The sequence below is a fragment of the Ammospiza caudacuta genome, chromosome 18 (genome assembly GCF_027887145.1).
Source record: "Ammospiza caudacuta isolate bAmmCau1 chromosome 18, bAmmCau1.pri, whole genome shotgun sequence".
In the NCBI taxonomy this organism is placed as follows: domain Eukaryota; kingdom Metazoa; phylum Chordata; class Aves; order Passeriformes; family Passerellidae; genus Ammospiza; species Ammospiza caudacuta.
The window spans coordinates 12,004,867-12,024,699 of record NC_080610.1 but is presented as its reverse complement, the minus strand read 5'-3'; the positions used below and the strand labels follow the sequence as shown (position 1 = coordinate 12,024,699).

General features: G+C 54.3%; 1 protein-coding gene across 5 annotated transcripts; it reads right to left on the bottom strand.

The window, feature by feature from the left end:
* Positions 1-771: 771 nt before the first annotated feature.
* Positions 772-11,071, bottom strand: CMKLR1 (chemerin chemokine-like receptor 1). Of its 5 annotated transcripts, none has more exons than XM_058816767.1 (3): positions 10,938-11,071; positions 4,363-4,452; positions 772-3,933 (listed from the first exon to the last, which is right to left on the bottom strand). In XM_058816767.1, exon 3 carries the CDS (start codon positions 3,855-3,857, stop codon positions 2,769-2,771), a length of 1,089 nt encoding a protein of 362 aa, XP_058672750.1. In that variant the 5' UTR covers positions 3,858-3,933; positions 4,363-4,452; positions 10,938-11,071; the 3' UTR covers positions 772-2,768. The 5 variants fall into 5 exon arrangements, with proteins under 5 accessions (XP_058672750.1, XP_058672751.1, XP_058672747.1 ...); XM_058816768.1 differs by having other exon boundaries at positions 772-4,007; positions 10,938-11,025; XM_058816764.1 differs by lacking the exon at positions 10,938-11,071 and adding an exon at positions 9,481-9,656.
* Between the last annotated feature and the right edge of the window lie 8,762 nt (positions 11,072-19,833).

Sequence of the window (19,833 nt, the reverse complement as noted above, 5' to 3'; positions counted from 1 at the left end):
CCTGGATGCATCCAAGGATCTTTAATTGAATATATTGCAGCTTCCCAACGCTCTAGGGGAGTGCAGCCCCCTCCTCTCCATGAACAAAACATCCAGCACTGCAAAAAACCCGAGGAATGCTGACAGGATCCATCCTCAGCACCCCGGGAGATTCCAGAGCTGCAGCTCCTGCAGTATTTTGGGAATATCAGAGGAACTGGGGCAATACTGAGCTGCATTTCTCTGCCACTCTGCCAAAAAGGGAAGAAAAAACCTGGCTGAGGAGGCTGAAGTTTTCTGAGGAATGTTATTTTTTTTTTCCCTGCTTCTATTTTATAGACATATAAAAATGTGCTTTTTTAATGCTGCCTGGGTGAGCCGTTTGCTGTCTCAGTGGGTGACACAAGAACAGAAATCACTGATATTCCTTGGGGACCTGAATTCAAAGCTAACAGGGTCCAGCAGGAAAAAACTCAGTGGATTTTTCCTTTTTCTTCCCAAACCCTGTCAGGATGAGGAGAATCAGGAAGAGGAGGGGACAGAGCAGCAGCACTGGGGTCTGGATGGATGTTGGGGTGGAGCACTTGGATCATCCATGGGAGCTCTCCCAAAGCCCACCCAAGAGGCTCAGATCCCACCTCAGCCACTCAAGCCCCATCCCTCTTTCCACAATTCCAAACTGGACCCCAGGGCTCAGGAATACACACAGGGAAGGGATTTCTCAGTGAAAAACCCTGGGATCCTTCCCACTCCACACATCGAGGTATTTGTCTGGAAAACAGAGGTTTTATTAAATAAGCAAAACAGCTACAAAGATGCACCCAAATATTTGGGAAACTTGGGATTGCCAAGCTGCCATTACAGGGATGATTTAACCCCAGGGTAAGTACCAAGGCACTGCTTCATTTATTTATTTAATTTTTTTTTTTTTTTTTGAAAGCTGTTTGGAGCAATAACAGATGGGCTTGGGAAAAACAGACACCAGAATTAGGGAGGAAAATCCTGAATCCATTATGAACATCCCAGCACCAGCCTGAGGGGCTGTGGGATGGCATCCAGTCCTTGAGGCTTCATCCCGCTGTTCCACATCCAGGCCTTCTCCAAACCCTGAGCCCAAAAAAGCCGCAGAAGCTGCTGGGTCTGGGTACCTCCCATTCCCAGTGCTCCCTAAACAGATCCTCTGCAGGTTCTGTGTGTCCATCTGTCCCATCCCACTCCTAATAGGACCCTGGCAACATTCCAGCAATATTAATTAAATACTGGGGAAAATGAGCAAGAGGAGCCTCCTCCCACCACCAGAGATGCCCTGCAGCCTCCTCAGGCACCTCATCTTCCATGGGTATGGATCCAGCATGGATTTGGGGTGAAAAATCTCTGTGGATCAGGGCTGGGAGTAGCCCTGGGCTTGGCAGTGCTCCCCAGGGTGCATCCCAACCCCAGGAGACACAGGGACAATCCAGGTGCTGAGTGTCCCATCACATGGAGGAGGTGATGAGATCAAGGTGGAGCAGCGAGGAGTGCCAGGGCGGAGAGGATGCTGGATAATCCATCTGAAATGCTGAGATCCTGAAATTCTGAAATCCTGGCATCCTGAAATCCTGAAAAACCTGAAATCCTGAAATCTGAAATCCTGAAATCTGAAATTCCACTCCTGCCACAGGATTTCAGGATCTGTTGCCTGGAAATAGCTCCCTGCCTTTTCCTGGGAGATGTCTCTCCATTTTATTTTCCATTTTCTGATTTCCAAGGAAAGCTACAAATAAATATTTTGGCTTCTGTGGGCATCTGGGAGCAGATTCTCAACTGCCAAAACCCGCACAAATCCTCCCGAGGGACCTCCTGAAATGTCCCCAAGGGCTACTGAGGGCTGCCTAATTCCAGCTCCAGGGAGTGACACATAAATGAGGGTGACACCAGGGCTGTGGTGAAGGAGCTCTAATGGAGAAGGAGCTCCCAAATTAACTGGGTGTGAAACTGGATTGAAGTGGTGGCTCATCCTTTCCTGCAGAGATCAGTGTGTGGCAGCAGAGTCTCCCAGGAGATTCCCAGAGTGTCCCAAGATGTACATGAGGGGACAGCAGGTCCTCCCCAGAAGCTCATTCCCAGCTCCTGGGCCTGTTCCTGGTCCCAAACACCCACCTTTCCTGCAGGATGTACTGTGTGGAATGTGCCCATCAAAAGGAGGGTTAAAAACACATTTCAAATTGACCTTTCCCTCTTCCTTCTCCCAGTTTTCCATGCTGGTGACCCTGTGCATGAGCCCAATCCCCACACTGGAAGGTGGCTCTGGGTCTGGGTCACTTAGAAGACATTTGAGACTTCCCAGTTCTTTAAGGTGGGATAATCCAATCCCCTCATAAGGACGCTTCCCAAAAAAAGTCACAAACACCTTCTTCTGGTACCAAAATACCTCAGGAATTTACCATGAGGAGCCACACACAGACATGGGACAGAGGAGTGTCACTAATTTGGCCATGGCACAGGAGATGCCTTCCTTATGTCCTGCACCCCACTCTGGAAACACCAAGAAAGCCCTTCCTGGGTCAGGCACTGCACAGTTTGGAAGGGAAAGCCCAAACAAGTGTTTAGTTTGGCACGAGGATTTTTGCAATCCCAGATCAAGGGTGGTTGTGTCTTCTCCATCCCTTAAGGGGTCTCCATCCCCTGCTAGCCCCCAGGCAGCAACACCAGTCAAAAATGGGCAGTGCAGGACAATGTTTGACCCCACCAGGGCTGGTCACCATCACAGCGCCAACACCAGGGGATTCTGTCCCTCCTGCAGGCTGAGTTTACACAACCGTTGTCTCTTTCTCAGTCATGGAGGAGACCTTGGAGAAGCTCCTGTGCACGATGCTGGAGTGTCCTGTCTCCTCGCTGAGGGCGTTCACCAGCCTGGAAAGGAGGGTCACCTTGAACTTCTTGAAGTCCTGGCCCATGAAGACATAGAGGACGGGGTTCATGCAGCTGTTGGAGGCTGCCAGAGCCGTGGTGAGCGGGATGAAGATCTCAAACACGGACCAGGGCACCGCGCCGGGCACCGTCTCCAGCAGGTTCAGCAGGTGGTAGGGGCTCCAACAGAGGAAGAAGGTGACAATGATGGTGACAATGATCTTGAAGGGCTTCTTGGACTTGGCCAGGCGGTTGCGGCGCAGGTTGAGGACGATGGCGGCGTAGCAGAAGGTGATGATGGTGATGGGGAGGATGTAGCCGGCCAGGAACCTGGTGATGTTCACCGTACGGTGCCTCACCAGAGCCAGCCCTTCGTAGGATTTATTCCTGGAGAGGGAGAAATTGCTGAAACAAATCACAGAGCTCCGGGTCTGCGCCGTGTCCCGGAAGACGAGCGAGGGGCAGCTCATGACGATGCCCAGGGTCCAGATGACCACGCAGACCCCGTAGGCCAGGTTGGTGGAGCGGTGGTTCTGCGACCACACCGGGAACACCACGGACACGTAGCGGTCGAAGCTGATGGTGGTGAGCAGCAGGACGCTGGTGTACATGTTGAGGATGAGGAGGAAGGAGTTGAGCTTGCACATGACCGTGCCGAAGATCCAGTGGTAGCTCATGGCCGTGTAGGCGATGTTGATGGGCAGGAAGATGTTGAAGAGGAAGTCGGCCACGGCCAGATTCAGGAACCAGACGGCGTTCACCGACTTCTTCATCTTGAGGGTGATGATGGCGATGACGAGGCCGTTGCCCAGGATGCCCAGCACACAGGACACGCTGTAGATGATGACGGACAGGATCCTGGTGATGTCCTTGGGGTCGTGGGCCGGGTCTGCCCACACGCTGCCCGTGTCCTCGTAGGTGTAGTCGGGGTAGTCGCTGTAGTTATTGTTGAGGCCGTCCAGGTAATCGGACAGGTTGGGAAGCGCCATCGTCCCTGGGAATGGCAGCTGATCCGTGTGATCCTGAGGAGATGGGATGCTGGGAACTGCAGCCAGGGATCTGCCCCTGATGAGCGAACACTCGGTGTTAATCACAGTGAGGAGAGCAGGAGGGACAGTGGACCCCGACACATGTGGGAACTGGGGACAGGGAGAGAAGGGACAAATGCAGGAATGGGGGATCCCATGGAACCCCACTGGTCCCGAACAAGATGCTCCTGCAGCTCCTCCCTGATTCCCACCCCCATCCGTGAGACATCAGGACGTGATTCAGCCCCTCAGCTCCACCAGGATGTGGCTGCAGCCTCATCCTGCAGAAAACGTTGATTGCCCGCCTACTTCCAGCGGGAAAACCGGGATAATGCTCATTAACAACTCATCAACAGCTCTGACTTTCCAATCTGCAACATATTATGGCTCCTCTATATTTTTTTATGGACTGAAAACCCGAAGGGAAGCTCCCCACACACCCCAGTGACACCAGGCACCCTCTCACCTCTCTCCTCTCTGTTGGGATGGGGACAGGTGGCACTTCAGTGTCCCAGGGCACAGCGGCAGCTCCCTCCACACCGGCCTAAGGCATGAGCTGTAAGATTAAAGCCAGGATCAAAGAAAGGCCACTCACCCCCGGATGTGGGGTTAAGGGAGGAAACCCAATCAGGGTGTGGCAATAATTAACCCTGTGCAGCCTCCCTCGGGGGACTGTGCTGGCCAAGGATCCTCAGGTGCACACAAAGAACGAGTTAACCACGAGTTACTAATAATTAAATAATATATAAATATATAAATAATAGAAATATATAAATAATAAATTAAATAATAATTAATTCAATGTATAAATGAGGAGGACATTGTCTATCTTATATCCTGCATTTTCACAGGGTTGTTTTCCCAATTCAGTTGATGCCCTGTATGTTTAAATATGTTAATTGTGGTAAACCAGCAGCATCATTTGCCATTGTCAGACTCCAGGCTCCAGAGCTTGGATTTGAGGGGGTTCAACCTCTCCCCTGTGAGAATACAGGATATAAAACCTCCTATCTGGGTCAGGGGGGTTAAAACCAAAATCCCCAAAGGCTGACAAGAAGCCCAGAGCATCCCACCCGGATGTGTCCTCACAGGAGGGACATGGGGACGCCCAAGGACCCTCCCTGTTCCCGAGGAATTTCACCCCAAAGGTCCCCGAGCCTCACCCTCCCACCAGCCCTGCTTTGAAATTCCCATGGTGTTTGTGCTGGAGGCTATTGTTCCTCCCTGGGCTTTTCCTGCTGTTCCTTCCTGCCATTGCTGCTGCAGAGTCCCCAGCCAGGGGTGAAATCCCACCCTGTCACCTCCCCCTGGCCCAGCTCCTGGGCACGATAAGCAGCCAGAACAAATGGGATTTGAGTGCAAAATCTGGGAATGGGCTGGAGCTGGGGAGAGGCCTCGTCCCAGGAAAAGCTCGATGGCCACAGAGATGAATTGGAGTCGATGATCCGGTGGAAGGAACAGAATCAGCAGAACTGACTCTCCCAGAGATGTTAATGGTGATTGATGAGGGCTGCTTTATGGAACAGGGATTTCAGGTCATCCCCTTCCCAGAGGCTGAGCTCCAGAAAGGTGGGGGAGACCAGAACCCCACGTCCATCCCACCCCACCCCATTGCCTCATATCCCATCCCACTTCATTGCCTCCCATTGCACCACACCCCATTGCATCATATCCCAATCCCATCCCCATCTCCCATCATCTAAATAACCCCAAAGCTCCCTGGACATGCCCCACAGCCCCCTTTTCAGCTTTTCCACTGTGGTGTCATCCATGGGGCAAGTGAGACACTCCCACCCCTCACTGTTATCCCACATTCAGCCCCTGCTCCAGAGCGGCAGAGGAAATTCCCACTCCTCTTCCTACTGTGTCCACTCCCATGTTTTTGATGTAAAATCCTCCCTTTAGTTTTAATTGCTGGCCCTGATGATTTTCAGCTCATTCCAAAGCTGATTTTATTGGATTATTTACCTGAATTCTCCGTTAATTTTGCCCTGCCAGGTTGGGCAGGGATTGGTCTCTGCTCCCAGCTGAGGTGAGGATGGCAGAGAGCAATGGGAACACCAGGACTCTGCTTCCCCGAGGGATTTGGCAGAGGATGGGTTTGTTTCCAGGGCTCGTGAGGAGCAATCCCAAACTCCACAGCAGCAGCAGGACAATCCCACCATGAACATTCCAGACGGGCACCAGGAGCCCAGACCTGCTGGAAAATCACCCAGCAAACTCCCACCTGCCTCTCCAAAACTCTCCCAAAAATGGAGAATATCAGGGGCAGCTGCCTGAAACCTCCTCGTTTCTCACAGCAAAAAAACTCAGAGGTCTGGGAGGAAATTAAAAAAAAAAAAAAAAAAAAAAAAAAAAAAAGCCATATAACACTAAGAGTGTTTCATCGCTCCTCTCCGGGCTGAAAATTCCCTGCTCAAGCCAAAACCACTGCTCTCCCTTCAATCTATTCATCCTTGTCCTCCTACCTCAACAAAAAGGAGCAGAGGCTTTACCCAAAATAGCCTTTTCTCCGTCATTCCCGCAGCTGTGTTTGCCTTGGTACCCAGGGAAGGCCGGGTGGGATTCCCGACGGGGCGGCTCGAGCACCGGCAGCATCCCGGCGCATACCGGGGGAGGATGAGGTCAGGGATGTTGTTCTTGGGAAGGCAACAGGAAACCGAGAGAACAGCAGAAAATGTTCAAATCCAGCTTTTTCTGGGCGAAAAAATATCTCTGCCCCGGCCAAGGCAGGCGGGCGGGGGACGGATGTGAGCGGGGAAAGGCGGCGGGATGGGACGCGGGGAGGGCAGGGGATGCTCGGGCAGCGCATCCCGGCGGGCAGGGCGGTGCCGGATCCCCGCTCCAGGGTTTATAGGGATGGGCAGGCTGCCAGCACCGCCTGCTGCCCGCCGGGCCCGGCTTTTAGCGGGGCAGGCTGAGGAGAGCTGATAGAACCTAATCAAATCAAATCAAATCAAATTAAATCAAATCAAACCAGCAGAGCAGCTTTTTGAGTACATCAGGTCCTGCCTGAGCTGTCAAAGCGCATCACGCTTTGATGGATATCATGAAATGAAGCCGGGTTGGGACCTGCCAGGCTCTGCAGCTCTGGGGGAACTGGGGGAGCCCTTGGGTGGGTGTTTGTCCCCTCTAGAAAATTCTTATCCCCGGAACAGGACAAACAAATCCCCCGGGATCAGCCGGGTCCGTGCCCGCCCTGCTGCCGCCTCCTCCCCGGCAGCCGCTCTGCCTTTGCCTTTCCTTCCTTGGAGCGCTTCCCTCTCCTCTTCCCACTGAGGTTTCCGAGCTCCCAGCGCACCCCAAACCCCAAACCCGCTTCCTGCGGGCGTGGGAGGCGCGGGCAGCCCCGGCACAGCCCCGGCACAGGGGAATTGCCGGCAGATGTTGGGAGCTCGGCTGTGGGAAGGGCTGGGGGCAAAACGGGATCTCCACATCCCCCTGGAGCTGCTGGCACCGGCCCCCACGGAGCCCTGAGACAGTTCTGGGTGTCCCTGGGGGACCAGGATGTCACTGAGGGGCAGGGATATCATCCCTGGAGGGCTGGGATGTCCCTGGGGGACAGGGATGTCCCTGGGGACATGTGGCAGGTGCTGGTCCCAATTCCATGGGGGTTCACTGCTCTGGCTGGATCCCAGCATCCCTGAGAATTCCATGGCATCCCACACCCCAGGAAAAGTGGATGGAAACCCCATTCCAAGCTGGCACCCGAGGCCACCCCATCAATCCCCACGTGTTTCCAGCCCAGGGTTACACAGGAGGGACATCCCTGCAGGGATCCAGCTCTCAGGAATCTCAGGGAGAAGGCACCAAATGGCAAAGCAGCTCTGGGTACCCAGCTCCAATTCCCCTTTATTTTAGCAGGTGATTGCTGCCAAAATTGGCAACAGATGCCACAGGGATGAGGCTGCCCAGCATCCCACTCCCCACCGGGATATACCTGGCATGAAGCCCCCATTCCTGGGTGTTAATCGACCACCAGCCCATCAAAAGGGAGTTTACAACTCCAAACCCTGAGCTCCAGCCTGCCCAAAAGCTGCTCCTGGCTGATTCCAGCCCTGCCACCACCCCTGACCCCTCTGTCCCACTCCAGCAGGCTGGGAAGGGCACAGGGATGTGGGATGCCATGGGAGCAGCAGCAGCAGAATGAGGATCCAGGCTGGAAATTCTCCCAAACCTCCACCAGCACCTGGAGACTCTCAGAGCAAATGGAGGAGGCACAGCTAAGGGGGAAACTGAGGCACAGAGGGCAGTGGGAAGCGTAATCCCTACCTGCATCCACTCAGACACATCCCAGTTCTCCATCCTGGATCCAGGACCCCCCTGTCCAGCAGCCTCGGGCATCCCCAGGCTGTCCCTGCATCCCTGAGGCTGCACCACGCCCGTGTGACCGGCACAGGGAAAAGGGAATGGCTGGAAAAGGCAGCCTTAAAAAAGCTGCTGTGCCCAGGGTGGGACAGAAAAACATGAGTCAGTGTTTATCTGGGCACAGGCAGCCAGGCTGAGCAGGACAGGATGGGATGGATCCCACAGATCCTCCTGGCCACAGTGTGGGGTCACCCCCATGGGGAAAGCACCCCAATCCTGCCAGAAAAAGGGGTTTAACCTCAAAATTTGGGTCAGGAAAGCCCCTCCCAGGGTGAGACTCTGGCAGAGGAACCCAGCCTTCCCTGGCACCAAGTGTTGAAAGAGCCACCCTGTTTGTAAAGTCCTGGCCTTTTACTCCATCCCTTCTGTTCTTGGGAAGGTTTGAGGATTAAAGGGGAAAATTTGGGGCGTTTGCACCTACACAGGCAAAGATTCCCTTGAAAAAGGGCAGTTTGTACTTCTGAGCTGCCTAAAGTGACTTGGCTTCAAAGATAATGAAAGTTCTTTCATCTCCTCTGCTCTCCTCTAATAATCCAAGGTTTTCTCCTGGCACTTCTCAGGCAATAAAAAGACAATAAAACCTCCCTTTTCCAGAGCATCCTCCCTGCTACATCCCAGCAGTGCAGTGATGCTGTCCCCGACCATGGCTTGGGCTTGGCCAGGGGACAAAACCTTGGGGACATCGCTCTGGATTTGGGGAACACAAAAGGAAAGAAACCCAAGAAAACAGAAATTTTTTTCTTGCAGGAGGGACGTGACCCCTGAGGGGATGTGGCATGGCTGGGGACAGCAGGCTCAGCCCCCCCTGAGTGAGGAAGTCACCCTGGATCCATGGGAGCATCCTCCCAGCTGTGCTCTGTGTCCCCAGCTGAATGCTGATCAGCGTTCAAAGAAAAGCCACCCTGTTCTCCCTGTGCCCAGGCAGGGGACACTGCCACACTGTCAGGGCACCAACCCCCCCAAATCCACTGCCAGCTCCTCTCCCTTCTGTGCTGCTTTCCCATCCTGCAGGCTGCAAAGCCCAGCTTCCAAAAGAGGTTGGGATTTTAGGGAAAATTAGGGGGTTTGGAGTGAAGGACAGCGGGATCCCAGAGATCCCAAACCCACTGCGTAACAACAGGGCAGCAAAAAACCTCAACTGGCTGCAAACCCTTGCTCCCAAATCCCTGTTAAAAAACACAAATTAACAAGTATATATAAACCCAGAGGTGTTTACCTGAGCTGGATGAATCCCAAGGGAATTTTCAGCATTTAGAGGCTGGATCAGAGATCTCTGCTTCTCCTACAGCCCCGTTGGGGCTGGCATGGGAACCACCCTGGGCTGGTGGCTTTGGCATCCAGCTGGAGCTGACACGGATATTGCCGAGATTTCTCATCCCGAGGAGAAGCACATGGGATGGGAGGATGAGGAAAACAAACTCAGCCCGTGGAATGAAGCAGCTGCTGGCCTCAGCAGAGCTGCAGGGGAAGGGGGAAGCTCTGGGGGAGGATGTTGGGTTTGCAGAGTTTGGCTGGACACAGAAGGGGATGTGGCAGCAGTGACACGTCCCGTCCACCGTGCCTGTCCACAGGGGCTTGGGAATCTCCTGGGAGCCTTTGGGAAGGGTTTGGGTATCCCCAGAGGGTCCCCTTGGGCTCCTCCACCATGGCTGCCCCTCATCCAGCTCCCCAAATCCATGCCCTGCTCCTGGGATGCTCCTGGCCTCACTCACACAGGAGAGGGGGAACCCAAAGCCTTTCCTGGGGTGCAGGGAAGAGGAGAAGCTGCTCATCAGGTCCTGCCCATCCCACAGTGCATTCCCAGTGAGGAAATCAGCAAACCTGGCCTGTTTTGTACCCTAAAGAGACAGCCAAGGGCTGTCCCCAACCATCCTGACCTCAGGAGCTGGAAATTGCCGGTGATCCTGAGCAAGCTGAGCCTGGATGGACACAAATCCCTGGACACAAATCCCTGCCCTGAGCCAGGACAGCTCATCCAGAGGGAGATACAAAACACCTGGAGCAAAAGCTGCACCGTGCTGGCTCTTCCACCAGAGCCCCCACCTGCTCTGTGTCACCAAGATCCACAACGAGTTTTCCAGGGGACAAATCCCAGCTCAAAGCTGGAAAAGCACCACCCCCGTGTGAGCAGGGGACAGGGGGTGATGCCAGCAGGGAGTGGCGGCAGGTGGGAGCCCGAGGTGGGGACACTGACCCCGTCCCACGCGGGGCAGCTCCCGTGAGAGCCCCGAAAGAGGAATCGGAGGCACTGCCAGCTTTGCACAACTCCGTGTCGCAACATCCCCGAGCTGAATCAGGGCTGAAAAAATGCTGATGTGCCGGTTCGTGGGGCTGCTCCGGGGAAAGGAGAAGCCCCAGAAGTGTGAACCGGGCAGGGATGTGCCAATCCCCGTGTGGAACCGGGCTGGGGACTCGTGACCGGCTCCCCCGTGTCTTTCTCCCCCAGGACAACCAGGATGGGGTGGCAGCTCCGGGATATTCCACACTTGTGGCACCTGTGGAGGGTGCTCAGGTGCAGAGGAGCTGCCTCAGGACAGTGGGAAACGCAGCAAAAAATTATAAAAACCATGAGAAACACCGACCTGGCACAGGCTGGATGTGCCCCGTCACTCTGCCACCCCATCCCGTCCCTTGTGCTCCCCAGTGTCCCCACCAAGTGACATCTCCCGGTACCTCGTGCGGTGCCAACGCTGTCCCGCTGCTCCAGGCTGGGCAGGACGAGCTGGGGGCGCCCTGGGTGCCAGCGGGATCCCATTCCCAGGCGGATCCCGGCGTGCCGGGACAGACACAGGCCCGGTGCCGCTCCCCGCCGCTTTTAAGGCAGCGGGGCGGGAGCTGCATCCATCACCAAAGGTTTTCTTGGCAGCGCCCGCGATGCTCGGCGAGGCAACAGCTGGGAGAGGGTGTGACGCCGGGAGCTGGGAACGCTGGCCTGGATCACAACCCAGCGTGAGGAAGCAACAAAGCTGCTTCCCCAGGGGCCTCCTTTCCTGTGCCGCCCCCCGGGCCGTCCCACGGAGGGATAACGGAGCCCGGAGCTCCGTTCATCGGCATCCCGTGCGGATGCTGCTCCAGCCGGGGGCACCACGGCAGGCAGGTGGCTGCCAGGGCCCCCCCTGGCTGTGCTGTCCCCACCCTGGGTCAGCCGCTGTCCTCTGCTCCCCTCACCGCCCCCAACTCCTTCCAAGACGTTGAGTCACTTCCCCTTCAGGCAAAATCTGGCTCCCAAACGCCGCTCCTGCTGCTCAGGGGCTGCTTTTTCCCCGATGGATTTCATTAGCACCAGGATGCTGCAGCTGCTCCCAGGCAGCCCCCCCAGCCCGCAGAGGATCTGTGGTGGCAGATCTGTCACCCCCAGCCCCTTTGACACCTGCCAGAAAAGTTCTTTGAGGGCTGGGAGAGGCTCCAGGGTCTCCTGGGTGGGAGGAATGGGGAAGGCTGGATGCAGGGATGGCGTTCAGGGGGATAAATAAGAGGTTTTTGGGGCAGACCCCCCCCAGATTGGGAGCACTGAGCAGCGCAGCCCCCACCCACACAGAGCAGGAGGTTTGGATAACCCCGGGCTTGATGTGGCACGGGGAAAATTCCTTCCCTCCCCACGCAGATCCCAAGCCTCAGCAGGCATCCCAATCCCAGCATCCATCCCAGCCCCAGCATCCATCCCAATCCCAGTCCCAGAATCCATCCCACTTCCAGCATCCATCCCAATCCCAACCCCAACATCCATCCCAATCCCAACCCCAGCATCCATCCCAGTCCCGGTCCCAGCATCCATCCCAATCCCAGCATCCATCCCAATCCCAACCCCAACATCCATCCCAATCCCAGTCCCAGAATCCATCCCAGTCCCAGCATCCTTCCCAGTGGGACAAGAGTCAGTGCAGGGGTTGGGAGCAAAGGCAGCACAAGGAAACACAAGAAAATTTGGCAGGGATACCCCCCCATCCTCCTCCAGCCTGGAAAAGGAGCAGGATTTGCCCCACTGGGACACCCCAGCACTGCCCTGACTTTGTCACCAGCCATTCCCCAGCAGAAAGGAAGTTTGTCTACCACAGGATGCTAATTAAGGCTAATTAATTACCCCCAGCTGTAAAGACAGAGCAAAAAACATCCTGAATCCAGCCAGCAAGGGACAGAAACAACCACAAACTGATGGGATTTCCTTTTGTGTGTCCGGAGTGCAGCGGTGCCACCAAGAGATGCTCAGCCCAGGCAGCTCCAGGTGGCACCAGCTGGGACCTGGGGGGGATCTTTGGGCTTCCCAAAACCTCCCCAGGACCTGCTGGGGCTGGGAATGATCAGCCATGGATGCTCCTGCGCGTGGCCTTGCCAAGGGCTGAGCTCAGGACATCGAGCAACGACCAAAATTCCAGCAGATCCAAGAGGTCCAGAGCCAAGATCTGGCACAATCCCAGCGTTCCCAACAAGGCTGAGCCCCACAGAACCAGCCCATCCCTTGGCAGTGCCTCCTTTCCCAGGCACCTGCCACTTGCCCACACCCAGGCAGGATGCAGGATCCTGGTCTCACCCCTGTGTTTAGCCAGATGGGAGGAAAACACGCTGACTTGGGATGTGATTTCCCATCCCGAGCCTTTGCGGGTTGGGGTTTCCCTCCGGGCCTGCTCAGCAAGGACAAATCCCCGTTCCCAGGGCTGGGGATGGAGCAGGATCCGGGCAGGAGCAGCCGTGGGGAGCGGCAATTCCAGGCGCCGCAGCCTTTGGCAGTTTCCGTGTCCTTGGCAAGCGCCGAGTGCCACCCACACCGAGCAAAGCAATTAAAGCCCTAAATTGATTTGGGCTGATTAAACGCCCTGGAGCTGCTCCCTGCCGAGCCGGGATGGGGATGGGATGCGCGGATGGAGCCGGGATGCGCGGATGGGATGAGGGGATCGAGCTGGGATGTGGGGATGGGGTCGGGATGCGCGGATCGAGCCGGGATGCGGGGATGGGATGCGCGGATAGAGATGGGATGCGCGGATGGAGCTGGGATGCGCGGATCGAGCGGGAATGCGAGGATCGGGCCAGGATTGCGCGCATGAGATGCGCGGGTGGGGCCGGGATGCGCGGATGGAATGCGCGGATAGACATGGAATGCGCGGGTGGGGCCGGGATGCGCGGATAGAGATGGGATGCGCGGATGGAATGCGCGGATAGACATGGAATGCGCGGGTGGGATGCGCGGATGGGATGCGCGGATGGGATGCGCGGATGGGGCCGGGATGCGCGCCCGGAGCCCGGCAGGTCCGACCCGACCCCTCCGGTTCTCGCCCTTCTTCCCTCCCACACAGGCAGGCGCTGGGAACGCGCCTGACTCATCCCGAAACAGATGCGGCAGTGAATGGGGAAGAAATCGGAGGAAGTTTTGGAAGTTTTACCTCTCCGGGGGAGCTTTCTCAGGCATCCAGCAGCGCTTTCCCTCGCCCCGGGCAGAGCCGTGGGGATAATGGGAATGGCTGGAAAAGGAGTTGAGCTCAGCTACGAGGACAAGACAGGAGGCTCCCACTGCATATCCCAGCTCCAAATCCCGGGTTTTTGTGCCCAGGGATAACTGTGCCCCGCCTTTCCCCAGGGAGCTCATCCCTGGCTCCGCACCCGCTGCGGTGCCGAGCTCCGGATCCCGCCACCGCCTCCCGATCCGGGCTCAAACTCCCTGCACAAATAAAGAAGCCACAGACAGGATGTTCGGGAGACGGCTCCCGTTCCCTTTTTTCGCTGATTTGATACAACCACGGAAAAAAAAAAAAAAAAAAAAAAAAGAAAAAGAAGCAAAAAACCAAAAACCCAGTGCCGACCTTGTGCAACTCGAGTTTATAAATAGCCCCAGGAGCACAGCGGGGCTGGCACAGGGTGGCCAAACCCACTGTGCTCTAAGGCTGGCACCTTATCCCGCTGCATCCCAGCCCTGGGGTGGGCAGGTCAGGGATCTCCACCTGGTTGAGCCCCCAAACACCCTCACAGAGCCTCTCTTTGCCTCCAATCTTGCACAATTTCCCCCATTTTCCCACTTCTCTCAGAGCTGTGCCAGGAGCTGGATGTGCGCTCCTAAGGCTGGCACCTTATCCTGCTGTATTCCAGCCCTGGGATGGGCAGGTCAGGGATCTCCACCTGGCTGAGCCCCCAAACACCTTCACAGAGCCTCTCTTTGCCTCCAATCTTGCACAATTTCCCCCATTTTTCCACTTCTCTCAGAGCTGTGCCAGGAGCTGGATCTGAGCCATGCACGCCCACGGGCCAGGGGAGAATTCCCAGTTCTGGGCTCCCAAACCCCACCCTTGGCAGAGGAGGATTGATGGGAGCATTCCCAGGGCACAGCTCTTCCATGGATTCCCCCACACCTGCTCCCCAGGAGTGATGGAAGTGCCACATCAGGAGATTTATCCACGATTTCCAATTCCAAATCAAAGGCTGCTGACAGCTCCTGGAGCAGGGATGAGGAATTGCCAGGCATGGGCATTTTATCGTTGCCTTGGAGCCCCTCAGCAGGTGACAGACAGGATGTCACCTGCCCAGGGGTTTATGAGCAGAGGTGGCACCAAATCCCAAAGTGGTTGGGTTTGGAAAAACCTTAAACTCATCCCATTCCATTACCTGCCATGCACAGGGACACCTTCCACAGGCCAGGTTGCTCCAAGCCCCGTCCAGCCTGGCCTTGGAACAAGAAATTCCATTTAAAAATGAGAAATTCCATTAAAAAATGAGAAATTCCATTAAAAAATTAAGAAATTCCATTTAAAAAAAAAATAAGAAATTCTGTTAAAATGCCTACAGGGCTCCAGGTTTCAATTCCTTGTGCTGGGAATTGCTGGAGCTGAATTCAAGCTCATCTTTCACCCTGAACTCCTTAAGCATCATCCTAAAATCCTCTGGATGTGCTTTTCCTGCTGCTGGTGTGCTGAGACACCAAACATGGATAGAAGAGAGGATTCCTGAAATTTCCTAGCCAAAAAAAAAAATTAAAAAAAAACAATCAGTGGGATCTGGCTGATAAAACCCCTCAGGAAACTCCCAATCCTTTAAGGCACCAGCTGGATTTGTCTGATAACAATGATTTAATAGCAATAGATTCTTTCAAATTCCCAAACATCCATAAGGAAACCTGCCTTATTTATGATTTTTTTTAATTAATAAACCCAGTTTTCCTTGCAATCAGCATCTGGGAACTCACTATTCCATGGAGCAGAGCTTTGCAGGGACAATTAATTTTGAAGTTGGCTTTGCCAATGGCCCCATCCTGCTCCCCATCACTGGGATGGGCACAGGGGCTGCCCAGCTCTGGGCTCCTTGTGGGAAATTCCAGCATTCCTGCCAGCTCTGAGCAATCCATGCCTTTTTCGGGGTGTTTTTGGCTGGGGGTGGCCTCGGTGCAGGTTCCCTGGGCTCCAATTTCCCTGGAATTTGTAAAAATAACAGCAAAATATGATTTATTCCTGAGCCTTTGCCAGGCTGGGATTATTTCTGAAATGAGGGAGCAGCACTCAGTGGCGCCAGGGAGATGTGGGGGCACCTGTGCCCTCATTGGGGTTCCCCACAGCATCTCCCTTGGATGGATCTGGATCACTGATCCCAATATCCAGAGCTCAGCCCCGTGCTGGATACAACCTTTTCCCAGTTCCAAAATCCAGCTGTTATCTCAGAATTATTTAAATAAATCCACAAATGTAGGGATCTATCCAGAGGGTGCTGTTGATGGAAGCCAGATCCACCAACTCCAAAGAATTCCTGATTTTTATTCCCTAAACAGAGGGAATCCCTGTTACCCATGGCCTGGAGTGGGTGCAGAAAGTCCCCAGCTCTGTTCCTGGCTGATGGAGAATGGAGCTCACATCCAGAAGGATTCACACCTTGGGAATACCTTATAAATCAACTGGGATAAATTGAAAATTTGAAAATTCGGGCAGGACTTCACATAATTCACCCACCCTCCCTTAAGAATTTTGGGGAAAAAACAGGTTGGGAAAAGGGAACTGGGGATACCCTGGCTGGACGTGGCTTCCCTGGCACATCTGGCTGGGGAGAGGATGCCCAAGGAATGAATTCAGTGTGGAAATCATTGGAATGTCAGGGGACCTCTGATTTATCCCTGGCCTTCAAGCGCAGGAATTAATTCTGGCCACGGAATTCCAACCACTTCCAACACCAGCAGAAGCTGCCTTCAAGGAGCCACAATCCCCAAGGGAATTAAAACTAAAAACTAATTAAAACTAAAGCATTTCCCTGGATATCCCAGCTGGAATTGGGGTATCCCTCACGCTGGCATTTTCCCAACCCAGCAAATCCCCAGCTCCTGCAAAACAATTTCCCTGTGGAAAGCAGGGAGCTAATGGGATTTAGGGGAAGAGGAATGAGAGGCTGGATGTAAGCAGAGCCAATTAGTGGATGGGTCAATTAGGAGAGAGGTGATGGGATATTGGAGATCCCAGATCCCTCCTTGCTCTTGAGGACCCCACCTGCTCCTCTCCCAACGTTGCTCCTGGAAAATTCCACCATGACGGATTTAAACGAGTCATTTATCAATTAAATGTGTGCTCTGGCAAATTAAAATCTGTCCTCTTGTTTAATTAATAGGGCAGCTTTATAGTCGACAAATTAGGGAGCCTCTTGATGAGCTAATTTGTTAATTAATGGAAGCCTGGAGGCTCTTCCTTCATTAGAGGTTGGCACATCCAAAGCGCAGCTCCTCCTTCAGGAGCCCTGGCAGTGGGTTTGCCATGGGAGAGCTCCTGGCATGGCTCCTGGCATTCCTGGGGTTTATGGCAGCAGTGCATTCCCCTTCCTCTGGGAAAATTTCCATCCCTTGCCAAGGAAAATGTGGGATCCTGCGGCCAAACGGAGCCCAGAGCTGCTCCAGGATGGAAAGAGGGAAAGAAATTGATAAAAAATGGGGGAAAAAAGGGATCTGTGCTGGGTGGGAATCAGTGCTGTAGGTGGAGGATCCAGAGCTCATCCCAGCGGATCCAAGGATTCCTGGGTGTCCCCAACACCCAGATCACTCCCACAGGGAACCCAAATCCCCCAGGTCCATCCAGTTCATGGATCAGCCCTTTCCCCATCCCAGATGGCCACAGCCTCCCCCTCCCAGTGCTCCCAGTACAAACCAGTGCCAGGATGGTGCTGAGGCTGGGTGGGCTCCATGAGCTGCTCCAAAGGATGGCAGGAAAAGAGGGATCACAGGAATCCCGGGACAGGGATCCCAAAAGGAGAGCTGGACCAGTAACACCAGTAAGGGCAGCATGGTGGGGCACTCCCACACCTGTTGGAGGATGCAGCACTCGGTGACGTCCCCTCTGTGCCTGTTCTGATATCAGAACCCAGGAAATCCCTCTGGCTGCCCTGGAGGGCTCGAGACCCTGCCCAGGGGGCTCAGAGACCTTGGCACAGAGCCCAAGACCCCTGTGCCTTTGATTTAGCCCTTGGAAAAACAAACAAACAAACAAACAAACAATTACCAACCTTTATATGAATAATTACAAGCCGTGAAAGTCTAAGTAGAATGATAGTGAATTTATCACGGGGTGAAAAATATGTTTTTTGGGGTTTTTAGAACAGGGGTTCAGGGGGCAAGAAGGAGGGATCTGGGCTTGTCCAGCCTTCCTCCTTCTTCTTCTTCTTGGCCTCCATCTTCTGCTGTGATGGTGGCACTTTTAGACTGGTTTAGAGTAGAAGCTCACTGTCTAACACAGGTGATAGGTATTGGGAAGTTCATGTAAATAATGGAGTTTTTAGTATAAAAAGATAACACCACCCCAAGGGCGGGCAGAGTGCCTTTGTCTGACCTGCTGAGCGCACTTTGGCTGGACAGGAGAAAAAAATTTCATAGATGAGGAACAATAAACAACCTTGAGAATGAGAAATGAAGAGCCCTGACTCCTTCAACCACCAGGCTGGGAAAAGAGACTTCCTAGCTCATCTCGGGGTCACTCTGACCAGCTGGAGACCCAGATCATCCCAGGGCACCTTCCCGACCCCAGGATGCTCCAGCCCAGCCTGAAACAAACAGCACTGATGTGTCTGCCTGATCACAGCCTCCACATGGAGGCCAGGGAAGATCTCAAGGATCAGCCTCACCGGGCAAGCTTTGGGAAGTTGCTCCAAGCTGCTGGTGTACCCGGGAATCTCTGAGTGCACACACAAGGGAATTTTATCCCAGCACAAACAGTTCCAGAAGGCAGCCAGGGCCTTACTCAACCTCCAAATATGTTTTTCGGGATTGGTGCTGGGCAGGTCCTGGCAGGGGAATGGAGCAGGCAGGAATGTTTCCGTGGAGCAGCGAGAGGAGTCAGTGCCATCTGCCGGCTGCAGCTCCCAAATCCTGACAGACAGGAACAGTGGGCTCCTGGTCATTACATAGGTTAGTAATGTCACAGCTTGATGATTCTGGATAATTTTCAAGTATTCATTTTATAAATCAATAAATAACGAATTCATAAATTGATATATAATAAAATATATAATATTTTAATATATTATGCAATATTATGTATAATATCATAACATATATTCTCATATATATTATATATATTATTATATATTCTATTATGTTCATTCTATTATGTTATATTTTTATAGAGTATCATATAATAATAGTATGACATAATATAATTTCTATTAATAATATGTTAATAGATTATATAATATTTATAATATTTATACATTTTAAAATATTGTATTGTATTAATTTTCTTCCACTCTCTCCCCATTCCTGGCCTCCAGGTGTGGAACAGCTGCTGCTCAAGGCCAAAAATAAAGAGCGAAATATGCAGAAGGGCCACGGAGAGGCGACGGGAACCCTGTATCAACAGAAAGAGGTGATTTTCCATGGAAATGGTCAGAAATTGAAGGCAATGGAATTTAACCTCTTGTGAGCCCCGCCGCGCTCCCATCGCCTAGCAACAGCACGCCATGCCCTTATATGGCAACCGTACCCGCCCACTCTCCGTCCTTCCTTTTCATTGGCTGCATGCGGCGTGATTGACGTGCATGCTCACCAATCCCCACCCTCCACGAGCCTCTCCCGGGCCTGGGGCGCGGCGCTACCCGGAAGCCGGTGCAGGAAGCGGAGGGGAGGAGCGCGAGAGACGCGTCCGCTGCTGCAGCCAATGGGAGAGGAGCTTGGGGGCGGATTAGCCAATGGCAGCGCTCGGGGGCGGGGCCGGGGGCGGGGCTGCGGGAGCCGGCAGCGGGCGGCTCCAGGAGGCGGCAAAGGTGAGGGGGGACCGGGGGGACACCGGGCAGGGGCCGGCACAGCCCCGGAGGGTCTTGGGCAGAGGGGATCGTGGGGAAAGCCTGGGGTGCACCGGGCAGAGAGGAGCCGTGGTGCTGGGGGGGATTCCGGCCGGTTCGGGCTCGAGGAAGGAGCGGTGGCTGCGGGAGAAGCGGAGCATGGGGAGGGACTGCAGGGACCCTTGGCATGGCGGGGGGCGCAAGCCTGGACGAGGGTGGGGAAGGGACGGGGAGCTCCGTGATGCCCACGGAACCGGCTGGCAGAGCCCCAGTGCCCACGCTGCTCCCGGGCATCCATGGGAGTGCATGCGAGAGCGGATCCCATATGGGGCTGGGGGTGGCAGGGACA

Bases quoted from the DNA above. Each gene is read 5' to 3' on its own strand.
- CMKLR1 (XM_058816764.1), bottom strand. From the start codon at position 9,515: ATGCTGAAAATTCCCTTGGGATTCATCCAGCTCAG. The intron at 4,453-9,480 runs GTAAACACCTCT...TTAATCTTACAG, and splicing joins TTGGGATTCATCCAGCTCAG to CTCATGCCTTAGGCCGGTGT. The intron at 3,934-4,362 runs GTGAGAGGGTGC...TTCGCTCATCAG, and splicing joins TCCCAACAGAGAGGAGAGAG to GGGCAGATCCCTGGCTGCAG.